Source organism: Lepisosteus platostomus, chromosome 15 (assembly GCF_059453375.1).
Source record: "Lepisosteus platostomus isolate fLepPlt1 chromosome 15, fLepPlt1.hap1, whole genome shotgun sequence".
NCBI classification, from domain to species: Eukaryota; Metazoa; Chordata; class Actinopteri; order Semionotiformes; family Lepisosteidae; genus Lepisosteus; species Lepisosteus platostomus.
This window is the reverse complement of record NC_142625.1, coordinates 20,814,468-20,839,732: the sequence shown is the minus strand read 5'-3', so window position 1 is coordinate 20,839,732 and position 25,265 is coordinate 20,814,468. Positions and strand designations below refer to the sequence as shown.

The following is a 25,265-nucleotide window of genomic DNA, read 5'->3' as shown; positions in this document are numbered from 1 at the left end:
AGGGGAAAAGGAAGGTCTGACTCAACAAAATGCCTGTTCTGTGTGATTCCCGACTGTGTGGGCTTTCACGTCCCGGAAAACATACATTATATCCGTATGGCCTTCAGCTCCGAATGTAAAGAAGCTATAAATAACCATGTCTCAGGAAACGCCTGGGAGTGATGTACTTTGAATATGGAACACCATTAGGAAATGGGTTATCCCATTTTCTTTCTGTGACTGCTCCACCTGGAATAATGTTGCCCTTCAAAATGTCTGCAATACCTAGCAACGACTTTTGTTTCCCTTATGAAACACAGTAAGCTTGCACTGTATTTCAGTTACTCCCCATAGTTTTAACAAAACTCACTTAAACTGAGTTTTTTTTAACAACCTTTACAAACCCTTTTCAGTAAATCCACTGTATTTTACTATAGTACCTTACTCTTATCATGGTCAAACAAAGCAAATATTTACAAGGATCATTTCAAGTAAAATAATGTCTTTATGTTTCCCTTTTGAGGCAAGATGTTGGTCTCAATACTGAAACTAGCATAATATCTTGGATTTCCTGTGGTAGCCATATGGTTTTGATTGTGATTCTCAATAATCAAGGATATTAAGCAAACAAAACTCCCAATGTGGAGATTAACTCAAAGGAATCAATCCCTTAAGAAGCTTGTGTGTGTCATTATTGTTACTCTTGTGTTGTGTTTCTTCTTCAAAACCCAAGGTGTAAGAACATAGAAAAAGTTACAAAGGAGAGGAGGCTATTCATTCCATCTGGCCAATTTGGTAATTAGAAGCTAATGGATCCAAGGATCTCATCCTGCCCTATACTCAAAGAAGCCAAGGCATCAGCTTCGAACACGTGGCTGGATAACTTGTTTCGTACACCCCACAACCCTGTGGGTGAAGTAGTACTTTCTTTTCTCAGTTTGAAATGCTGTACCATGTTGTTTCCACTTGAGTCCTATTGTCTGTGATTCACTGCTCATTTTGAAGACAGTATAAATAGGAAATAAATTGACAGAGACTATTTACACATGAAAGTTGAAACTATTTTGAGAAGGCGGCTCTAGATTTATGAGCGAGGCAGATGCAGTCATCGAGCAAGTGGAGATTAGTGCATTACTTCCATCTACACTAGTTCTGCAGACCACCCTCTGCGGTGCTTTAGGGCTGAGGACTACAGTTCTGGAAACTGTGGGCTTCCACCCAAAATCAATATAATAAAAGATCCAAAATTAATATCCTAGTGAGAAAATACAAACAGGGGGTATCTGAAATTCTTCCACTTTCCGGTTTAAACGAAACGATAGAAGATTAACTTCCAGTTTCAGGATGAGGGCATGTTTGGTTAAGCGATTACAATGGCTAAAGAGCAGCCAAAACTATGGAGTTCCCATCTCCCAGATGCCTAAATCCCGCACTGAACCCTTTTTTTTAACCAAAAGCGTACTTTTAAAAAATAAACAACCACTGAATGAAGATTGGTGTGGTGCTAGAGTGGTCAACAACAACAACATCAATAAAAATAAACCAAAAAAAGGATGTCCAATATTAAAAATAGGTCTATATAATAGAATATCAAAAGGCTGACATGAGATTTGGTTCTGAGCAGTTCTTTTGGTTACCACCTGTTGGCATTGAAGTGCAATGCAGCAATCTCACAGTTCCCCCACAGAGGAGCCTCACCTGAAGATGCCCTCTGTCTGGGCGCCCCCCAGTCCCAAGACGTGCTGGGACAGCTGCACCTGCACCCAGGGCAGCTTCCTCTCGGGGAAGAGCTCCTGCTGCCGCTCCATGATCTCCTCCAGGGCACTGCCAAACAGCGAGGGCGTGACCACAGCGTTCTTGGCGTGGTCAATCTCTTCCAGGGTGGGCTTCCGCAGACCCTGAAAGGTGCAGAAGAGGAGAATCCACCGCTCTCATCAGGAAGCACAACAAGCTGAGCTCTGCCCAGGTTCTCGAACACAGCATCCTTCATGAAATGGCCAGAGGAGACTCGTAGATCAATTGAATGCCCGAGGAGAAACTGCCTCCTCTTGTCCGTAACCCTTCCCTTATGCACGTTGTCTTCACTTCCCCCTCAAGGCACTGGCCACCCTCTTTAAGGGAGCCAAGACTTTGCTCAGAAACGCTCATCATAAAAATGATCACTAGTGTTTGGACAGGGTGAGCTGGCTGGGATACCCACAGAATTTGAAAAGTACAAAGTCACAATGCTGATATCAGGCCAACGCAGGTCATGTGAGTTTCTCTTTCACTGTAAGACCTGGAGTTCTGCCAAGATGGAAAAGATGCTTCAGACAGGTTAGTCTGAATTGCCTGTTGTCATTTTTTAGTTTAAAAAAGTTGTTTTGTTGTTTAACCAGAAGCAGAGTAGTGCAATGGGCTCCCTTTAAGTGAAATGCCTGACCTACTGTTTTGCCTGAGCGAGTTTCCACCCTCATGGCACTTTGTAAGGTATATTATCTCTCCTCTCAAACAGAGACAATCAGATACAGTCCGTTTGATAATGCATATCTCCCAAGATTTCCTACTAGGAAGCAAATGTGATTCACAGGTTTCTTGCCCACCTAGGACGGTATGATCTAAAATAATATGTAGGTAATAAATACCATCTCTTTATATAATCACTGGCACAAAATGGGTCACTGAAAAACTACTCTTTAATGCAACTGGCTTCAGGTCCATAATCCCGTAGTGTTTGCAAATGGCAGAAAGCAACTGAAGAAATCACATCAAAACCACCTCTTTAAACCCCAACCTAAAAACCAGGACCAGAACACATGGTCATGGAAAATTATGCCCAGCACTGCGAATGGTATTACTTCCCTAGTGTAGGTACAGCAGTACATTTTTTTGTGAAACTTGCTGCCAAGAATCACAGAAAGCCAGTGTGAGGTGAGTCACAAGAAGGGGCTTGGTTAGGTTCCAGAATGGGCAAGCCACCAGCATTCTCATGAAGAAGATTAAGCCAAATAACCATTTCTCATTTGAAAATTTAGCTATTTTGCCTTACCTTTTTGCCCCCCGTCACAGCCACTTTCTGGAGTTTACGGTAGCAGTATTTCGCATATGTGCTGATCGGCAAGCCTGTTAAAGAAAGAAAAGTTACCACAAGCTACTCCACCATGAAACCACAGAAACCAGCAACTATCATGTCACTGTTAATACGAAAAGTTATCTAATGTTAAGTATGACTACTGCATAGCCTGTCAGCTACAAAAAAAATATCTTATGAATAGATGAAACAATTGCTATGAAACAAACACAGCGCATTTGTACACAGGCATCTGAAGTAATTTATTACAGCTATAATCACTTTGGCAAAATTTCTTGTTTTCATTCACAACAAATACAAAAGAGAAATTGTCTTTTATCATGCTACTTGGCTTCTCCCATCACAAAAGGACATCCTTGAAAAAGAGGTCACGAGGAGAACCTACACATTTATTCTCAAATGTGTCGAAATGAAAATCAGAGACATTTCACTATGTTCTTGAGATACTAAGATAGTAAAATGTGTTTTGTAGCAAAGAGAGTGCTAAAATAATCCACATTCAAGGCCACATTTGTTCCCTCTATCTCAGTTCTGTGTGTAGCTGTGAACTCTTAGTATCAGGTCTAGTTTGAAAACTTCCTACAGCATGAAACTGTCTCTGCCCTAGAGTTCTCAAGCCTTAGAAAAATGCAGGATTTATGGCAAACAGGTGCAAGATAGGATATTTACACAGCCAAAATAATCCAACACTGAACACACATTTTTAAAACAAAAATTCAAGTTAGCGAACAGCAATTAACTGAAAAACCTAACCAAATAAAAGGAAGAATAATTTCTATATTTTCTGTGACAACTTATTTAGTCACATAATCCTCAGTGCTGATTTATGCCATAAACTATCATTTACCCCTCTACTCCTACTGTATTCAGTACCCCCAAATACCGTCTCCTCTCCTTTATTGTTGTTGTCGTTCTGTAAAGCACTTTGAGAAGCCACCTTTAAATGCACTACATAAAATAAAGTTGTTTATTGTCATAAACAGGTAAAAAGCAAGGATTTTATTGTGTCCTCTTGCACAATAGAAAACAGCATGTTAAATGAAAGGGCTATAAACACAATCATTGGGTCGCAATAAAGAAAACACGGAAGAGTAACCAACATTTGGCAGAGGAGAAAAAGAGCAAAACAAAAGCTCAGAATTAAAAAAATCCAGCCATGTGGAAGCGCTTTAAAAGCCAATAGCAGGACAGGGAAGGAACAACAGCCACAGCCCTCACTGTTTGTTTTCCAAGTGTAGTTCACTAGTTAGCACCTCTGTGAGATTTAGCAAGCGCTGCCCTCGAATGCTGTGGAGGTGTAAACATGTGCGTTCACACCAGAGCCTTATGTCTGCTCACAGCTGCCTAACAAATGGTCAACGCCTCTCGGAGCCCTCAGAACAAGGGAGAGGATGAAGGATGGGCGAGGGAAACAATCGGGCCTGGAACAGAGCTCCAGCCTTTCCTGGGCTGGCTTGATAACCCAGTGTTGATGCTTTTCAATGCACCTATGCATGTCTTGATTATAGACATTTTTACAGCCAGGGCATTCTTGCAAAACACCACTTTAGGACAACAGAAGTATGGAGAACAGATTCCTTGTGGGAAGTCTGCTACACAGGAAGGCCAACCAGGGATGTTTGCATATTAAATAAAATCCTAATGTCAGTATAAATCAAAGTGACGGGAAGATTTCAGGCTTTGTTAGGGTGTAAAATAAAAACAGCTTCAGAATATGACTTTAAAGAACTGATGGGCAGAGTGTTTGCCGCCAACTCACTCACATACAGCTTTTCCAAACTCAACAAAAACTCACTTAGACACACCCATATATACAGAAAGCTGTGAAAATCCCACATTCTACACAACAGTTACTTCATTCAATAACCAGGGGACGTTTCCAATCAGTCTTGGAAGCCCCATTGTCACTGTATTGTGGGACATGAGGGCTCTAAACACTGAACATCGGTGGGAGAAGACAGAATACAGGTAACGAGCAGAGAGTTTATGTGTCTTAAGAAGATCAGGAATTTCTGACCAACAATCTCAATCATTTTTTTAGGAAAGGGCAGGTCAAGTGCAACACACATTTACTGTTCTCTTCCTCATAATCAAAACTATAAACCTCACCTTGTGAAACATTTTGTAAAATGAAGTTCATTCAATCCCATTAGCCAAAAGCTAATGATATCATAAAAATCCTAGCATAAACTTCAGAATCTCCTAAAGTTATTCCATCATCCGTAGTAGGAGCTACTTCACATATTACTGTAATAATTTGCCTTTAACAGTGTTATTTAGTGTTGATGATTCCATTTAAAATGGAGGTACTAAAGAGCAACACATCACAGGAAGCATTATTTACAGGAAGCACTCTGGGGTCAGAAATCATGGAGGCTTTCTTGTGATTCAGCCTGCCTGCTCTTGATGAGGGAGAAACACCACTGAACATTAATTCAAACTGCAGTACTTTTCTGCTGCAGTCTTTGAAACTCCTGTCTCACGTTGCTCTCCAGGAATGAGAAACACGCAAGCTGGAGAGGTGCTCTGGCACTTGAACAAACTGAGTTGAGTCAGGGGGTGATTTAGATCCTGCGTCTGGACGGCAGCTTCTGTAATCAAAATTAATAAGTGTTCGCAGATGTTTCTTCATGTCGCACTCCTGCTAAACACTTAAAGATGGAGGATATCTCATAATTAATTCCTCCATGCAGAGATAAGCAGACTGGATTAGAGGGGGAAATAAAAATAGGAATGACTGCAATAGTGTCTAAAAGCTGGAGGACCCAGCTCATTCTGGGGAAGACTTTTAGGCATATGAGTTCAGGGGCCGGACTGAGTTTTGGAAACAACCTGCTCTGTATTAAGTCATGACTTCATAGTTTCTAAATGGGAACATTTTCTTTATACGCAGCTATGTGGTTAGGAGGTATTTGCCTGATGCCTGACATAAGAAAAACATCCAGCCCTGCGGTGACAAATTCTCATTTCAGATACAAAATCGAAAGTGTGACAATAGGATTTTGCTGCTGAATGGCAAGTTGTGCAGTGTGGGTGTAATTCCCCGCAGAATGTCACAACAACCCAAAACAAAAATAGAATTATAAATGGATGTGGGGGGAAGGGAGGTATTCAAGAAAGTGGGTACTAAAAGACCTGCAACAATTTACTTTCAACTGCTTTTTAGAAACGCTGAATGCAATTGCAACACTCCACCCCCAGCCCCCCTCAGTAACAGACCCATCTTACTGATGTGCCTAATGAGATAAAAAAACAGTTTGCAAGCAGTCTTCCCCCTAAATTTGCATACAAATGTGGGGTGTCGTAACGGCTGGGGTTAATCCCCGACAGCTCTCTGAGCACAAAGACGCCACTCCGCACAGCCCGGCCGGGAACTCACTGAGGGAATGTTTTTCCCAAGCCAATAAACCCTGCCACCACAATACCCCTCTACCCACACTGTATCGGCCTGCCCAAGAGCTGCAGCCAGGCTATTGTCAACAGCACACTTTAGATGTGGCATTGAGGGCTCTTTAAACAAAAAGATAGCTTTCTTTTAGCACAGGCTAGGCCGAAAGCCTCAAGCAGGCAAGTGCACAAAACCCCTCATCTCTTTGGCATCTTCTCTTTTTACTAGGGCACAAGGGCAGGGGTAATTACTGCCACCCCCTATACTAATGTCCACCCCAAAAACCCTCCTTTGAAATTCCGTAAATTGAATAAGAAAACTTCACATCGTGTTTTTTTAGCTTGTTTTTGTAACTTCACTTACAAACAGAAAAAAACAGAATGAATTATAGCCCACAGCAGATTAGGGCGATATTTTAATAACTAACTAGTTGCTGTGGTACCAGTACTTTAACTGGTAGTAAAAAGTAAGAAGCAGTCATCTTTTTTTAGCATTAGCTTCTGGCAGCTTTGCTTTTTGTTTCCCAAACAGCTTGGGTGTCACTGCACTGGGCCATTAACGAGAATGACACAAACCGCGATAATGTCACTGCCTCTCTGCTGCTCAGACAACAGTCCTGCCCTGTGGGAGAAATCTATTACTAGTTTACTGTATTTCTTAATATGTTTCATGCTGTGACCATTGAAGAGTCTCTATGAGTCAGAAGCCCTTCTCAGTAGCTCGGTGTATCGGTGGCATTCATTGAACAATGCTCAGATTTCACTAGCAGATTCGCTCCCTGATGCGGTCATTGACACATCATGTGTAAGCTACTGCGGGTCTCCAAGAGCTTTCAGTCGGTTGACCACAGTGATCCTCTTGAGTGTTTTGGATGGCAGCAAGGCAGGCTAAATAAAGCTGGGGGTGAGTGGAGCCTGGCCACAGCAAGGCTGGTGGTTGAGTTTAAGGCCCCGGAGCACAGGAAGTGGCAGTGAGTCATCCGCTGACATGAGAGAGCGTCACGAACGTGGACACATCAGGGCATTGGCAAGTCCCGGAGACAAAATAAATCTGTCCGATATTACAGGGAGAAAAGGGGGCCAAGAATACAGGAGACAACAGTGTGGCAACCACGTAAAGCACATAGTTGTTCTAAAATAAATATTTATTTGTTTGTACCTAAAGTAACTCACGTTTTGTTCGCATTTATATAGCTGGGTATTTCCCTCAACAAATACTTTACTCAGAAGTAGCAGGGCCGAGCCCCACCCATGATTTGAACCCACAACCTTCCAATTACAAGGCCAGAGCCCGAACCGGTCTTTTTCCATGACTGACAGCCTGAAGGTTAAACAAGCCAAAACTGAAATGATTATATTAATTTAAGAAACAGGTCATAATGGTCTGTTACCAAAATAGTTTTTCCACCATACGAATCTGGGTGTATTTATTAACTTATTTTTCAGCTTTGCAGCTTTAGTTCAGAACAGTTTATCCTTCCCTGTATAGAAATCCTTAAGAAAAGGGCCGAGATCCTGGTCTCACATGGTATTCACACAGCGATCAAACATTTTGAGACCTTTTATAATGTCAAGATGTCACCAACAAGCATGTGCTCCAAGAAACAATATATTTTTACAAACTATTCAAAACTGACATCAAAGGAAACCTACGCCTCTTAGTTTTTAGTAGCTAGATCCTCTACAAGCATATTGAAGTGTGAGAGGCCTGTGAATGGGAACACTGCACAGCTGATGGGCTAATTAGTATGCATGTCTACTGAAATCGGACAATTATCGTTTTACAGCTTTTACTATGAGCTTGAAAGCACTTATTATGCATCTCCACTGAATGAAAGCACTAATACAACACAAATGGTACTTTGAGACTTGCATGCTTCACCATACACTTCTGAGCCATATTTAACCAGGGCAACAATATGGCATTAAAAGTACATCCTGCTTAATGCCACATCATTCTCTCTTTCTCCACCTCAGGTACTGCAGGCTGTGGGGATCTACCCACAGGCACTAATCACAACTTTAATATGTGTACCTCAGGAGCCGCCAAAAACCTGTAAAGGCAAACCTGTTCATTTCTGAAGCTTTCAGCTCGACTGCTTTGGTTTCCCTTAAAAAAATCAACGGTTTGACCGTAGCTGGAGTTCAGTGAATACATCAATTGATTCATCCTGGTTTCAGGAAAGAGCCAGGGTGAGGCTATTAATACAAGCACATACTAATCGCTTTTCGCCTGCCTGAGCTAACCCATCTCGTATATTATACAGCTGTGATAATGATGGAATATAAACGTAGCAAAAGAAAACTTTAGAGGTAGTGTCCCAGGACTCCCATCTTCCAGCACTGAGACTGACTTTCAACTGAAACTATGCAACCTTAATAAGACTAAACACTGTAATTGGCAGTAACTAGTATGCAGACATGGCCAAAGCCAACACAGGTCAGAAATAAACTCAACTGAAGTAGGGGGACTTCCTGGGAGGCTGGATTTCCATCTTCTGCCACACCCTACGCATTTGAGATGTTTCCATGGTTGCAAGGAGAGTTGGGACAGTACTTGACTCCATTCTGTAGATAATTTTAACTCTGTACAGTTTTTAAAACAAGGGTTGGGCAGCACACTCTTTGACAACAGGTACGCATGAAACCATCCACTTCTCCTCCGGCAAAGGTGACCACAAGAATGTTTCCTTTGTGAAGCTGTGACACCGGCAAAGACATTATTTTGTTTTGACTGGCAGGACATGCCACTCTCCAAAACAGGAAGTTGCTGTCTCGCTACTGTTCTCAATGTGCCAGAAAGATCCAGGAGTCAAGCTGTCCCAGAAAAGCTCCCTTTATTTCTCCAACACAGCGAAAGAACCGAAACTCACTCACCTTCTTCTTCTGTGTTCTGTTTCCTCTTTTTTCTGGACTTGGAGTTCTTCTTGTTTTTCATTTCCAGCTGCTCCGTTATGTGTTGGGTAACTAGATACCATACGAAGCACAAAGAAATAATTATTGAAGAAAGATACCATATGCTTGTTTCTTTGAGTTTAATTAACTCAAAGAAACAACATTTTTAAAACATACTGGCATTTCTGAGATAAAAATGTTATATTGCTCCAGGGTCATCAGACATTCACATTCTAGTTTTATGGGGGGGGTTCCCAAAGCTGAAATGCTGCATCCTATTTGGTTTGGATATGATTAAACAAAAATAAAAAACAAACGCAGTATTATTTCTGTATTGCTGTTGGTGAAAAAAAAAAACACAAGTGTGTTCCTAAAGTCACCGTTGTGGCATGGTTGACCTTTCACTGCCCACTGTCTGCCGCCTGAAAGGAGCAGCTGAGACATTTCTGCCAGAGGGTGTTATTATAATTTTGTTATTTAGACACCAGTCTGTCACTAGTTTGTATTTCCGACATTTAGAACCTAAGAATAAAAAAAGGAGGCCCTTCTAGCCCCCTGCAATGTTAGTATGAGTTCATTCTGTTTAAATGTACAGATGTAGTGCCTAGACACAGGCAGAAACATTTTCATTTTGTATGCAACCTGTACACTTTTATATATATATATTATCTTACAATGTTAATATATGTCAATCAATCATTATAGGCTTTAATCCTTAGATTGAATCAGTCCTCTGTAAAGTCACTGTTATAATAATTTATTTGTTTGACACTTTTATCCAAAGCAACTTACATTGACACTTATTTATTCCACTGGGAACCTTGCTGAAGCAATTTGACCAATGCCACCCATGATCTGAAACTCACTGGGTTTCCACTTGCAAGTCCAAAGCCCTATCTAGCCTCTTATCCTGACCGGTTTACTTCCATGACAGATAGATTAAAGCTTAAAGAAGCCTGGACACAAGTGAACCTAGAGGACATGAAGAAATCAAACAGGGAAAAGCAGGCGCTTCCTGACACTTACCCTTCTTGTCGTATCCTGGCTCCAGGTGCCTCTGGATGTAGCCCTCCAGGTAGCGGCGGAATTTGGGGGAAGGGGAGAAGAAGGCCAAGCTGATGGCCATGAGCTCCCACCCAGCAGCCAGGCTGCGCAGGCACAGGTTGTCCGTGGTCTGCCTGACCAGCTGGATGTAGAGCTCGTCCCGCAGGCCCTGCATGCTCCAGCACTTGGTGACGATGAGGAGAGCCACGTGGCGGCGCTCCAGCCGGGCCTGCCGGTCCCCCATGTAGACCTGCACCAGCTTGAACATCTCGCAGGCCTCCTTCTTCACCGTGCGGTCGCTGGTGATCAGCATGGGCTTCTTGATGGACCCCCGGTTCCAGGAGAGCATGTTGGCGATGGACACCCTCCTCCGGAAGATGCCCTGTGTGTGCATGTTCAGGTTCTTGCTGGCCCAGTCCACCATGTTGACATCGGCTGGCGGCTTGCACAGCGTAGCGTAGGGGTACTGGTAGCTGCTCCCACTACTGCCACTGCCTCCCTGCTTCCCGTTTCCGAAATTTTCTTTGGATTCCAGCGTTCCGGCCTGGAAGCATTAATTGAAGCAGACAGCATCAGCATACAGAACAGCACATAGCAGCAATCTCTAATGTCCAACCTCAACTGCTGCTTCACTTAGCTGCAGTCTCTAGCCTAGACAATGAATTGCTGCTGGATTGGCTTAGTCAGTGGTTTTTTAGACAGAAACTGAAGAGAACGTCCAAATATGTCTATCCAAAGCCTTCAACCACCAGTCCATAGCTAAAACAACCACACACACCAACTGGAGCTTATTCTGCACAAAAAAACTATGTCATTGCTTGTATGACTGCTGTTGCTACTGTGGTGATCAAGGAAACTTAATAAAGTAGATTCCTTAAAGGACACATGTTGTCTTTGGCATCTGTTTTATCTTCATAATCCACTCATTGGACAAAATATTAGGAACCCTGACTGAATCATATTCAGCCTCTACGATCAGCAAAAACAGCTAGGACAAGACTTAGCATGCTGTAAATACTTATCGAACACTGTAAAAGTGGGAAAACAACACAAAACAAAAATACAGACACACTACACGGTTTTTAAAGGAGAAACGTTAAGGACTTTTTCTTAGGGTAATATTTCTAAAAGTGCTCTATAATAGCAATCTTCAGCAGGAGTCCTGACAATAGAAGGGAGGTCAAGAACTATCAGCTCCAGCTTGTCCTTCAAACAATAACAAGCCATTGTCTAATTCAAAATACTCATGTTACCCCAACCCAGTTTACACATGTTCAGAAAATATGCAGCAAGATAAGAATACTATGACACAGCAATTCTTTTCTGAAGCATTGGTAAATACTTTTCTTTACGACAGCATGAACTTTGAACTAATGAGCTGTGCTTTCATAGTGTTAGCAGTTAATCTGCAGAGAGAGAAGGCTATATCTTCCTTGTGTATACTGTGAGCAGTCCTGTAAACACTGATTTCTTGTTGATCAACATGATACAAAAAAAGTTTAAAAATTGAACCTTTCTGGAGTTTCACACTATTTTCTCCTTAACGCACAGGGTCACATGTAAATACTGTTTCTTTTTCAGTAAACAGCACCTCATCAGCTTCCTGCACCTCCAAAACCCACCTGCTAAAGATATAACTTTAGATCCTATGAATCATCCCTGTATTTGCTGCACTTGGTATTGTCTGAATTCCTAACTTGCTTATGTCACTCTACACTGCATATGCTGAGAGACATTAAAAATACAACATATGAGAACTGGATCCAATGACATTTTTAGTTTTTCATGCACCTTAGTATACATTACGTAGTTTGTCAAATGTAATTGTTCTGAGTGCATTGTGAGTCGCCTTGGATGAAAACATTAGATAAACTGATAACTGGAAGAACAAGAAGAACAGCAACATGCTGTGACTAATGCATATTTTTCTGTGAAAAAAAATCCCTGCATAGCTTTAACCATATGGATCTCAGCTTCTGCTTTCCTGAACAGTGGGCATGCAGTTCTGGAATACTGCTGTATGCTGGCACCGGCTGCTGCCCAGATTGCAGACAGGTAAGTGGGCCTTGACGGGCTTCCTCATACACATTTGGGCCAATCTTTAGGAGGGCAGCTTCACTTCCCATTGGGATTGGGAATGATTGTGGAATACTGTGTGAGATTTTTCAGACTTGCTCAAATACACTAGGACTTCGCCATGTGACCACATAGCGAACATGAATTTCCTAACATTGCTTAAAAAAGCACATGCATGGCCGACAGCACTTATCATTCAAGCATGAGTCAAAAGACAAAACACACAGTGCTGATTTTCATCACCTGTTATTCCTGCATCTCAATTGTTTCTTCAGTGCTGTCAGAAGATATGTGTAATTCCTTTTAGATTATGAATATACCTGCTTCAGAAAAATCACTTGTGGTTTTCTAATGTTCACAGAGAGATTTCACTGCCATTCAGTGGCACGAGTGCATCAAAACTGTCTTTCTAATTGCTGTAACTAATTATTAATTCTAATTGTTGCAGCACAAAAGCTGACCATTTCCCAGCTATCACTAATGTAAAATGAGATAGAGAGGAAAACAAGTCTGAAATCCAGAGTAGTTCCATTTCAGAAACAGTTCTACAAAGTTACTTAGAAACCTACGAAGGACAGACTGTGAAATACGTCTTGACATACTTCCAGTCTGTGTGTGGCGAAGCTTAAATTATGATCCTTACCGCCACATCTGTAAAAATTTCACTATAACCGTATGTTATCTATAAAGGGGAATATTTGTGCTACCACAAGGCAACATTAAAATTCATGCATTTTCCACAAGCTGCTGTTATGTTTCGGCTGTTTGTCTAAATCAGGTTATCATGATTCATTACTCATGGTGTGCACTGCTTTGACTTGTTTTCTGAGTTGCAGTGGAAAGATTTGCAAAATCACTGATTTTAGAACCATGTGTACTAGTCAGACCTGAGAAGCAGATACCGAGAGGAATGGAGAATGTACAGATACAGCCATGTTAGCTGATTACATACTGCAACTGAACAGAGGACACTTTCATCAAACCAGACTAAGCCAGATTCCTATTGTCAATTAATTTCTGGATCTTTAAAAAACCCTAATGCATTAAACAAATAAAAGATTATGCTTACTCCTTCATGACAAACAAAGGTTGGTAATTAAAAGCAGAATATGAAGAGATTTAATATGATTTCCATACAAACCCTTATTTAGAACAAGTGTCAGAAAAAAATAATTATGCTAAAGAAAGTTGTTATCTAGCTGCCAAGGGAGAAAATGTCATATAAAACCACCAACTGCCCTAATTAAAAAATATATTTAAAATATTTTATGCCCACTCTTCACTTTCCTGATAAAGTAGTTTTCTGGAGGAGGAAAGGAGAATCAAATATATCCATTAAACACACACTCCCAAATATCTGTCTGTGGGGCAACTTCAGGGCACACATGACAAGAGAGATATGCGGTCATTTTAACCTCCTGGACGAGGTAAAAGCAGAGTTTAAAGACGGTTACTCACCTCCGCTTAAATCGCAAGGGCTCTACTTGGTGTGCCAACAAATATAGAGCTTTCTCTCTGCTATTTTGTCCTTTAATGCGCTCTTGATAAAAGACTGCATCAAAAAAGGGATCTCCAAAACCACACAAGTCCAGCTGAAATCCCCACATTTTTTATTCCACCCAAATATGAGAAAAAGAGTTTGTAAAACAAAAATCCTGTTCTCATCATCTTGGGGTGCTGTGTTTAACCCACATTGTCTCGAAAATAATTAGGCAGCGGACTGCATCTGGAACACCAGACAACACCTCATGTGTGTGCCATTCAACCCCAACAAAGCTCCTTCTCGTTTAATGTTTATTTTCCTGTGTACCACAAACATATAATCAGGCACGATGACTTGCTTTTGCGATGTATTTTAAATCCCTTTTCAGGATTGGCCTCCCAATTATGGGGGTGGATGCGGTGTATGATACAAACCTCAGACAAAAACAACTCCCTGGGCTAAAATAACCACTTAAATAAAAAAAATACACTAAACGTACAAAAGGCAGCATCCAACTTTCAGACAGCTGTTAGCAATGGAAGGAGTTAAGGTAACACTGATCTATAGTAACATTGCATAATTCAGCTTGGTTTTTTTTATGACACAAAACTAATGACGCGCTGAACATTCAAACTTGAGCAAACCACTCGATTTCTCCTGGAATAGAACGGCATGGTTTTGGCCGCAGGACTGCAAACTGCTCTCTGTTTGCAAAAAAAAACAGACAGGAGACGACTTTTCTAGGGGGCGTTTTGGTGTTCCTTTGCAGCCTACGCATGCTGACGCAGCTACCTACTTGAACTACATATACAACCCGAAATACTTGTGATGGGCCAAGTCATGACATTTTAACAGTTTTCTATCTCTCTATCTTCTTCAAGAGAGTGTTGCCATGGCTGGGGCTCACACACTAAGAATCTGCCACTGTACCTGTGATGGCGACCTGGGGGGCTCTGGGGAGGACAGGCTGATCTGACTGGTGACACTCTTCTCCAGGGAGTCCACCTTCTCGTAAGTCCGTTTCTGGCGGCCCAGGCCCTCGAGGGCGAGCGGTGAGAGAGGGGTGTCGCCCTGGGCACTGCCCCGCGCATCCAGCCCGGTCCGGTACAGGGAGCGATTGCTGGCCGTCACGTCCTCCCGGGAGCCGTTGCGCCCTGAATATTTCTTGAGGGAGTCCAGTGGGGAGCGGGCCCGGGGAATGGAGTTTTCGGACATTTCTGTGTCCAGGCTGACCTTGCTACCCCGCAGGGTGCTGGACCTGCCCACCACCGCCCTCATCTCTGCCATCAGCTTCTCGTTGAGGGCGTTGAGCTCCCCGCTGCTGCCCACCGAGCCCGGCCTCCCCTGTCCGGCCATCTGCCTCCGGCGGTTCTTCCTCCTCAGGCTGGGCGAGGGGCCGGTGGAGTAGCCGGAGTCCTGGTAGTTCACCGTTGCTGCAGCGGGGTACTCCTGCGACGCCAGGCTGTTCTGCCGGCTGTGCCGCGCTTCGATGCTCTTCAGGACGTTGGCCTCCAAGATCCTCCAGGACTGCTTCTTCTCCCCCGAGCCCTCTTTCTGCTTGCCCGAGGGACGCTCAGAGGAGCCCGTGTGGGGCGTGGAAGAGAGCGGCGGCCCAGCCGGCTTGGAGGAGGAGCCCGAGTCTACGTTGACCATGTGCCTGATGCACTCTCTCCCGGCAGGGCTGTACTCCGTGGCCGAGGGGCTCCTCTTGTGCTTGGAGCCCAGGTGCGTGGCTGGGTACTGCAGAAGCTTGGTTTGCTGGTGAGGGTGCTGCAGCTGCCCCTGCTTCTGCAGGCTGTGTGTAGGGCTGAAGTGAGGAGGGGAAGGCCCGTTGTTGAGGGGCGCCCCCTCCACCTCCATCTCTACAGGGGGTTCGTCGTAAATGGGCGACTCCAGTGGGGGCTCATCGTAAATGGGGGGTGTGGCGGCATATTGGGGTGACACCGGCCTAGGAGTCCCAGCCTGCGACCTGTGGGGTGTCTGGTAGACCGAGCTAGATGAGCCATTGACGGGCGTGACCAAACAGAAGCTTCCATTGTCAGTTTTTTTCAGGTGAAGGGCCTGCTTGGAGTCTACAGGCGCTGCCATCTTTCCCGGGAGAGGGGTTTTGTCAGCTGGGTAAACGTAACCCCCGGCCGGTTTCCTGGCTGCAGAGTTCGCTGGATGGGTGTTGTTGTGGTGGTGGTTCTGTGGCGTGTCAACGGGACCCGTAGGCTGGTTCCTGCCCATGCTGTTGACCTTCACTAGCATGGCTGCTTTGGTCCCGGGAGCTGGCTGCCATCTCTGAGGAGTTTCCCTGGAAGACAGAAAGAAAATAAGTGAGCTAACACTAAGCACTGATCCATTCACATATCCTCATAATAATATACATAGGCATGCATGATGCTGTGACTACAACTTTACAGAAAGTTAAGCACTGAATAATACACAGCAATGAGGACAAGTATACCAAGGACCCACTATGCATTCATTTCATTGTCAGAGTGGAAAGTCCAACTCTTTCAACTAGATGGGTTTAAAAAAAAGTGAGACCTGCAATTATCTGTCTCAGTAACTGGGGCACCCCAGTCACTTTTGAAAGCCTAAGCAGCTGAAAAAATAACTGTAACTGCACTTCTGTATTGTAGTACACTGTGGAATGCAGGCTTATCTCTAACTGTTAAGGATACAGATATCCCAAATTTTCTTTAATACATGGTCACAGGTCACATAAACATATATTAGTACCTGAGCAATTGTTTACTGGCAATTATTTACTTCAGATAGCCGCTCCACTATAAACAGGCACCCTTGCAAGCACCTTACCTTTCTAGCTACATACATGTATTTTCCAGGAGCAGTCTGCAATGTGTCATGTTGGAAATGAAACAACAGAAAATGTGGTACAGAGCGGCGCACTAGTAAAAGCAGAAAAAACTGTGTAATCTCAGGCTCACCCTTGGGAGGAGGCCCACTTGCAAAATTGAACACTCCAAACTTGTCTCGCCTCTTTAGAATGAAATTAACTGCTTAAAGAAAGGAAATTAAAGTGTTTCAGCTGCCCTTCAGCAGTGTCCTGTAACCGTTTCCGATTACATTATTCACTCACCTAATTTCATACCATGAATCCCAGTTATTGCAATTAATCTTCCTTCACTTTTCGCAGGGATCACACTTCGCAATCTACAGCACGCGTCCTAGCACATTTCAAAACAGCACTGAACGATGTCAGCAGTTCATTTGAAATAGATTTGCACTGGCTTCAAAAACTTCCACGTTGGGAACACTCACACTTTCATCACATTCGGAAAGTCAGCTGCAGGCATTTGTGAAATCCCCTGCCCACAAAATCGGAAAAAGGATACTTATACTAGTGTACACAAAACTACCTATCCTGTTTTCACCACCATGGTGGTTTTTCTGAAGAAGGCACACAAGCTCTTAAGCAACTCTGCACACAGTATACTGGACATTATTTAACGAAAACAATTTTAAATACAAAGACAAAACTGTGACTGTAATATTAACAGTCCAAGCAAGATGTGCATGAATTTCCCTATTGTGTACAGAGCTGTTATCTTGGAAAATAATCTTTAGCCCAAATTACGTCCCTCACTTCATACATTCCTCCCCCTCAATGTCAAAAGATGTCAAAAATACACTTACCTCCTTCTGTCTTTGCTGCCTTAATATTATGATTTTTGAAATGGGGTCTAGGCTGAATGACTCATTTCCTGAGCTCAGAAAGAGCAGAAATAAAATAGATTGTTGTTTTTTTTTTAAAGTGAGCAACAGCTCTAGGAACTTCCCAACGAGCTATTTTAAATTGAGCCCAGAAATCAAACTGAATTATACAGTAGACCCTCAGCGGCACTTGAAACGAAATGAAGACTGGTGATCTTGTTTTAATTGTAGCCTTCCAGTGCCTAATTCTAATTCTGGCACTGGAAGTTAAGAAAAAAGGCAGAGGCGGGACGATTTTTTTTTCCCAGTTACAGTAGCAGGAATGTGCCCCTACACATCTACCCTCCCTCTACAGCCTTTTAGAGCTGACTTGAGCATGTGAAACAATACAGCGATAATGCCCTTGAGGCCTGCTTGCAACAGTGACCCATAGTGTGCTTCCTCTCTCCCTCTCTCTCTAGCTTTCTCTTCCCCAGCTCTCAAGCGAAGGCTGACCCACCCATTGTGGCTCCTAGTGCACTGTTCCAAATGTCAACAATCTTTTGAAACTGTTAAGCAAATACAAGCCATGGCGTGCAGACAATTGAAACGCTGGCACAATGTGTTGCCCGTTGGTGCTTTTCTCCTCTGCGTCAACATTAGAGCTGTAACCAAAAAGTCAATAACAATCACTAATAACTTTCACAGAGACTTTTCTCTGGTAAAAGCCTACCCAATGTGGAGCGTTTTAATAAAACCACTACATGATAATCATATTTTAATTCCTAACAGACAGTTCATTTAACGAGACAGGCATTTCAGTTGAAAAAACAAACCTTCTGAGAGATTTTTGGCTAAAGGCATCATCTTGACAGGTAAATCTTTTTTAAAAAAGGTTAAAACAAAGTAAAAGACAACAAGAACTCTCGGAAAACTGACTCGGAGGAAACACTGACATTTCAGTGTTTCTAGCCAATAAAAAGCAACATTGAAAAACACACAGTCTGATCTAACATAAAATCAGACAAAAAATAAAAAAGTGACTACCTGTACCAACAAATCTGTTATAAACAAGGCTGGAGAAATCCACAATATCAGTCATCAAGGGCTCGGGAAATGTGACATCTGGCTTTAGGAAATTCACGATACTTTAAAAACGTTTCTCCTGTAATTTGTACAAACCTGAACATGAAACCAGCCATGACGACAAACAGAATTTGCTCAACAGCACAGAACATTCCAAACCAATTTAGATTGAGTCATATATATTAGAAGCCCTTTTCTCCTCTCTAGAGTTATGCAAAACTGTGCTCACTATGCCAAATTTGCAAACCGCCAAGAATCTATATTTATCCAGTTGATTTTTTAAAATGATGCCTAGACTTTCAAACCACCATGTTTTCAAAAATGGCCAAAAGTAATTGCTTCTGCTAATTTGCCCCAGTCCATAAACTCTGTGTTCATTTCAGTATCAAATTAAAAGAGAATCAGGTCCTCGTGTTCGTGTTTCTGCCTGTCACTCTTAACTGTAGATTCAGAAGTTGTGTTTCTAGATGCAGAGAACAAAGACAGTCTTGAATCACCCTGGAAGTAGCGAAAATTCAAATTCTGATACTTCTGCTTCAGCTGCAGTCATCACAAAAGTTATTTTAAGACCTTTCATCTGGATAGGGGCACCGGACAAAATATTGCTTTACTGTCCTCCATTTTTACCAAACTCACGCCTACTGTAATACATGAGATTGCTAACATAATCGGTATCAAGGCAGAATTGGCAAATGATCCGAATATTTGTGCCACTGCGGTTCTCAAATGAACATGCTACCAAAACAGCTCAGGTAGGTAGCTGCGTCAACACCTGAAGAAGACTCCACATCCGACATTGAAGGTTGCTTTTCTTTTCAGCATGGAATAAACCTTTATTTGTTCCCACAGTACCAAAATGAAGCTACTCTTCTATGATCACTGTGCTTCCTGAACAAAAGCAGTAGTCGTCCCTTTGAAAGACTCATTGTCTTAACAAAGACAACTTAACAAACTTAGCTAATTAGAATGTATCCGCTTACACTCAAAGGGTGCCGATACTCTATTTCCTGTTCCTCTCTGAACAGTTTGAGGCTCTACAACAGCTGATCCCACAGAGACCGATTTTTCTGTTTGCCTGCCCAGTTATCACACGTATACCCCTCTCAAACCTGTGTATCAAACCTTAAACCCCCTCTTCTGTTTGCCAGCCTGAGAGGACATTTCCAGTCTCCTTCTCTTGAAATTAGACTTTACGTCACACCCAATTCTATGTGGAAGGACTGAGGCGGGGCAGGGGTGGAGGCACAGGGGGATGTTGGATCTGTTCTGCTTCCTCTTAATTTTAGAAATAAAAAAAAATATTTTTTAATGCCTTTATGAAAGGGGGACTTGTTTTTTTTTTTTTACACTGGCTTCAGCAGATAGAACTGGGTTTTCAGGGAGTGCCTTATTACAAGGTTCAAAGGCCATGTTCTAGAGCGCAAACAGGAAATACCAGACACAGCATTCACATCAGCTTAAGTCAAAAAGAGCCTTTCAACTGATAGTGAGTTTATCTCTGTCCCTCTTACGCTGCAGATACTTATTCTAACATCCACTTCACATATATTTACATACAGTATCTTAAGTACATTTTGCTGCCTAGAATGAATAACACAAATAAATCCAACACAAATTAATGTCCAGCATGTACATTGAAACAGAAAATAAAACTGTATTTTCCCAGTACTCCTTCAAATAGCTTTAATTTTAATTCAAATGATAGGGCTGACAGAAAAAAGTCTCACCTGCATTAGCATTTGAATAAGTGCATTTCTGTCTCAGGTCTATGGGCAAATAAGAAATCACAGGTTCTGACACTTGAGAATGAATATCAAGGGAAGGAAGATATTCCTCCTTAACTTCAGCAGACATGGGCTAATCATGCAGGTCTGTCCTTTCACTGTCCCTCCAAACAAGGTGCTGCCCCTTGGAAACATCTGATTCGATGTTTTCTTAACTTCTAACTCCACCCATATTTAGGGATTTGTAAAAATGAACCAGTAGTACCTTCCGTTGCCCCTGTGCTATCCATTACGTAGCTGGAATTATCTCCAGGCTAAAACATGCTCTCACAGGCTTCTTGTCACCCGTCCTGCCCTCTGTACAACGCAGCCTTTTGCAGCTATAACATCAGGCCTACAGCACTGTCATCATTTTCAGCCTTTCCTCACTGCACTGCGTACGTCTGGAATTGCTGTGTGACTATGATAATGTGTTACCATACCCAATCTGCAAAATTAAGCTCAACATTTAGCTGTAGCTTCTTTAGGGTTTTAAAAAAAACATTTTAGAACTTGTAGCACCTACTGCTTGAAGATTTGATTTTTGCTTTAATGAAATGATTATATGAAGTTGGAAGCAATCTACAGGGGAACATTCATCCATCCATTTTCTATCCACTTGATATGATTCAGGGTGGCGGGAGAGCCAAAGGTTATCCCTGCAAGCAAGGAGTGCAAGGCAGGATACACCCTGGAAAGGAACCAGTCCATAGCAGAGCACACACAGACACACACACCAGGGCCAATTTCCCCAGAAGCTAGTGAACCTACTAGTATGTCTTTGAACTGTGGGAGGAAACTGGCCTGGAGAGAATCCACACAACCATGGGGAGAACATACAAACTCCACGCAGATAGCAGCCCAGGAAAGGAGTTGCACCCAGGATCCCAGCATTGTGATGTAGCCATGCTAACCACTGTGTCACTGTGCTGCCCTGCTGAGGAACATATCCTTCCTAAATAATATAATTCTTGAAATTTAAAACAGGAAAGTCAGCCTTCGGTTATTTGTTCTCAGTTAATCAGCATCTTCTGTTGCTTTTAAGCTGAAATATGAGCTTTTGTGCACCAGCAAAGAGGGAGCAGCATAGCCTCCCATCATACAAGCCTGATCCGAGCACTTCCTTGACCACTTCCTCTGGGAAAGAACACACTGCATAACAAGCACTGCTGGAAACTACAGTAGCAGCCTAACAAATATCTTCATTAAATGTTTAAACAGCAGCCTTCTCTTTTGGCAATATAACAAAACAGGCCTGTAAATGAAGAATAAGTTCCTCACTGAGTATATGGATTTCAATGCAGAAGACAGAGGAAAATCTGAAGACATAGGATTTGAGATAAATCAATAAAGTACACTAAAATGCATCATTGTTACTGTACTTCAATCCCAAAAGAAATTTCAATCTTTACAGTGTTGCTCAAACAATTGCATTTCATATAAATTATCAAATACCACCTCTTACAATAGAAACATAGTGCCACTTAACATGAGAATATCCAGATACATCTTAAATGGAATAATGATTTTTAGCACGTGAGGCAGAATTATTAAAGCAGACCCTTGTTTGGGATCCTGCTAGCAAATGTGTTCTAGGGTCAGAAGTACATGTCAACTGACTCGTATAATCTCCACAGCACTGTTCAGCTAAGACCTGTAACACACAAGGTCACAGAGCAATACTAAAAGCTATAAACCATGGGCTTTAAATGTTAGTTTTATTGAACCAATGTACTAAATAGGGCTGCATTCAAAGTTTTGAATTCACAAATGTTCACTTACTAGCAATGCACTTGAAAGACAACTGATGGATTAAAATTAAACACCATATCCAACCTACATGAATACCTGATTTATCTTACCAAGACAACTGGATTTTCAGCAATGAAATACTGCTTGTAATGAACACTAATGAATAATTCAAATTGTTTTGTCCAGGAATGTTTGCCATAGCACTGAAGATCAAAATGTCACAGCCCTGGTAATTTGTACTTCTGGAATGGAACTGCATTCAAAACGCCGCTGTAAAGTTGCCACATTCTTGTTATTTTTTATTGGACATGTGTGGATACAATTTTCAAGTGGACAGAATGGGATTGATCTTGTTGTAAACTCCAACATGGGTACAACAATAAAACAGCAGTTTTAGTTCACAAAAACATCTTACTAAAGATGGAAAAGTTTTTCCAGAAATAATGGAAAAACATCCCAAAACACCAAACAAAACTGCAAAACTCTAAAGCTGTTCAAAATTACCCAGTGTTTTTCACCCTTTCAGCTGATTTGTGATCTCATCCAAGAAATATCACTTTGCAGAACTAAAGAATACAGAAACACTAGGAGAATAACAGGTAATGCAGGTAGTATAACTGAAGGTACTTGCCTGAATACACGACAATCGTTTCTATACAGCTAATGGCAGACTGCTGCCCTTTCTTTACTGGGCACAAACAAGAATACTCTGGACACAGAGAAACTGCACTTATTTTTGGGTTTAGGTTGTTACTGATGCTTTTAAGTTAAGCTCAGCTTGCCTAACTAGTGCACTGAATGCACTTCAATGAAAAAGCTCCAAGCCCATAAACAGCTCTAATTAAAAAAGACCTTGTTATTAAGAACACAACGTGTTTGTATTTAAAGCTAAGGCAGCAGATGTTTGCCCCGTAAAGCATAAAATTCAGGTATGCCAGTGTTTTGTAAGCATCTTTGCACTTTTCTTTTTTCCCCTTTGGCAGGACTGCAGGCAGGAATCGTTAACACCTTGAGTGAGACAGGAGAAAAGGTATCCCAGGGGCCTGTGCAAGCCCAATAAAAAGTCATTACCGGAGCGAAGTCTTCCAAACAAGCAGCATGTTGAGTGTCATCTCGCCTTTGGCCACGTGATACAGCAAAGCAAGGAAAGCACACACAGATACAAAAAAGGAAGCTAGAGGCCTCATCTCCTATTCTGTTGTCAGTTCAATGGCTGAATACTGCTCTGTGTACGTAAGATATTTGCTGTTTTTGCAGGTGCAGCAGTAATCTTTTAACTGCTGTGCTACAGTGGAGCCTTGAAAATCCCTACACACTAGACAGGCCTCTCTGGGCAATTACAAACCGCCAGGGACAATTCAACACACCACGAACACTCTCACGCACACAATCAAATACATGATGAGGACACCCTGTATGTGGCCAATGGCCCTTTGCTCTGATTCACTTTTTTTCCCCACTGCTGATACACCTACCTGCCGAATACCTTAAACTCACTACCAGCCTCCATTAAAGGGCTGAGGTGATGCAGTCTTTAATATCATTCGAAAGGTGTGGACGTTTTTGCAAGTAACGTTAATATAAAATGAGGTCATAAGCCTGAAACTTTGAAGGTTGTGTCAATTTCAAAAATAAAAAAATGGAATAACTACATGTAGCAAATAAGCTCTAAAAGCATACAGAAGTCTTGGAAGTGCATAGTTATTGAATTGTGACACTGATGCAGATTATTAATCCAATGCTTTAAAAAATGAAAAGTTTCTTGCTAGCAATTCAAAAATTGAATTTATATAACACATCTTTATGGATTTTATTAATAGTAACCTTTGTAAAAAATAGTCATAGTAAATTTTCTTTGAGTAAACAACGTAAGATAAGGAGGCTTAAACAAGTGCTGTAACTGCAGCCTTCACAATGAATCCTTGAGCTCAGCTCTGCCTGAAATTCATACAGAAATTTTGGGGGCAAGACCTCTATGAATGTCTCTCCTCTAAATCCAGCTAGTGTGGATTGACAGCATTGGCCTTCAAAAGTTTGAAAATGGTGGCATCATATAAGTGGACAAAACCAGTCCTTGTTCTAGCACTCAGAAGGACAAGTGTCAAGGCATTAATAATAAAAAGAACTTTCATAATAATAATTTCTTTCCAGACCTGGGCCCTAGACAACCTTCTTGGGTGCCTCCCTCTGATAGCAACCCTGTCAGGATATCCTTCTGGTCTGTTAGAGCAGTGATTTGCATTCCCAATACCTCACAGTGCTCTTTATGTTAAACAGAACACATGCATGGTTTGCATCCAGTCAATTTCCACAGGCAACAACCAAATACGAGCCAGTGAACAAATATGCAAATCTCCCAGGTAAGTATGTTCTGATAATGGCCACAGTAATCAACAAACTGCATTTGGTACCCTAGTTCTGTTCAAACAAGAACTAGAGAAGCATGCTTTCAATTTCCTGGCTTTCCAAGAGGGTAAGGCAGTGAAAGAGAGAAACACAGAGGGAATGAGAGAGAGAGGGATCTGCCAGGCCTAGATCACATGCTCAGTGAGGGCTGCTTTGTGCTCAGGGCTGTGAGCTAAACACTGGATTTAATCCTATTTGGCTACATTAATCCGAAGATGAGAATGTGACAATATTTCAGCACTCTGGAATGCCAAGTCAAGAATCAAGAGGAGATAGATTTGTACTCTGTCAATGACTCTCTTTTAACCAGAACCAGCTTCATTAAGGACCACTTCCATGTCCCACAAAACTCACAGTTTCTTCCAGTTAAATTACATGAATCAGGATATACTCCATATTATACATTTTTCAGGCTTAATGCAGTTAAAAATAAACCTAGGGCATATAACATTTTCACAAACATAGCTCACTAAACTCAAAAGTAAGATGTTTTAGGGGAGGAAATCTCAGCAATGCAATAACCAGAGAGGCTACCACATTGTTCAAACATCTCAGGGGAAAAAAACTAAGGTGAAATAATCCAAAAAGAAAAGCAAACATGTTGTAATAATGTCTAGCCTCGACTGTTCGATTACCCTCTCAGAAGATGGATCGGCTTCCATGCGTACAAATGGCAAGCCAT

The 25,265-nt window shown here is 42.0% G+C and overlaps 1 protein-coding gene across 3 annotated transcripts in view; it reads right to left on the bottom strand.

The window, feature by feature from the left end:
- Positions 1–25,265, bottom strand: part of LOC148648199 (rho GTPase-activating protein 39-like) — a 69,735-nt gene that overhangs the window by 7,412 nt on the left and 37,058 nt on the right. The window contains exons 1-6 of one of the 3 annotated variants that reach the window (XM_088607582.1): positions 18,624–18,643; positions 14,865–16,230; positions 10,358–10,919; positions 9,314–9,403; positions 3,008–3,081; positions 1,678–1,877 (exon numbers count right to left, since the gene is read on the bottom strand). In XM_088607582.1, coding sequence (XP_088463708.1) covers positions 1,678–1,877; positions 3,008–3,081; positions 9,314–9,403; positions 10,358–10,919; positions 14,865–16,184 — 2,246 coding nt within the window. In that variant the 5' untranslated portion in view covers positions 16,185–16,230; positions 18,624–18,643. Of the gene's footprint in view, positions 1–1,677; positions 1,878–3,007; positions 3,082–9,313; positions 9,404–10,357; positions 10,920–14,864; positions 16,231–17,579; positions 18,011–18,623; positions 18,644–25,265 lie in introns of those variants that run through there. The other 2 variants (XM_088607581.1, XM_088607580.1) reach the window with 2 other exon arrangements.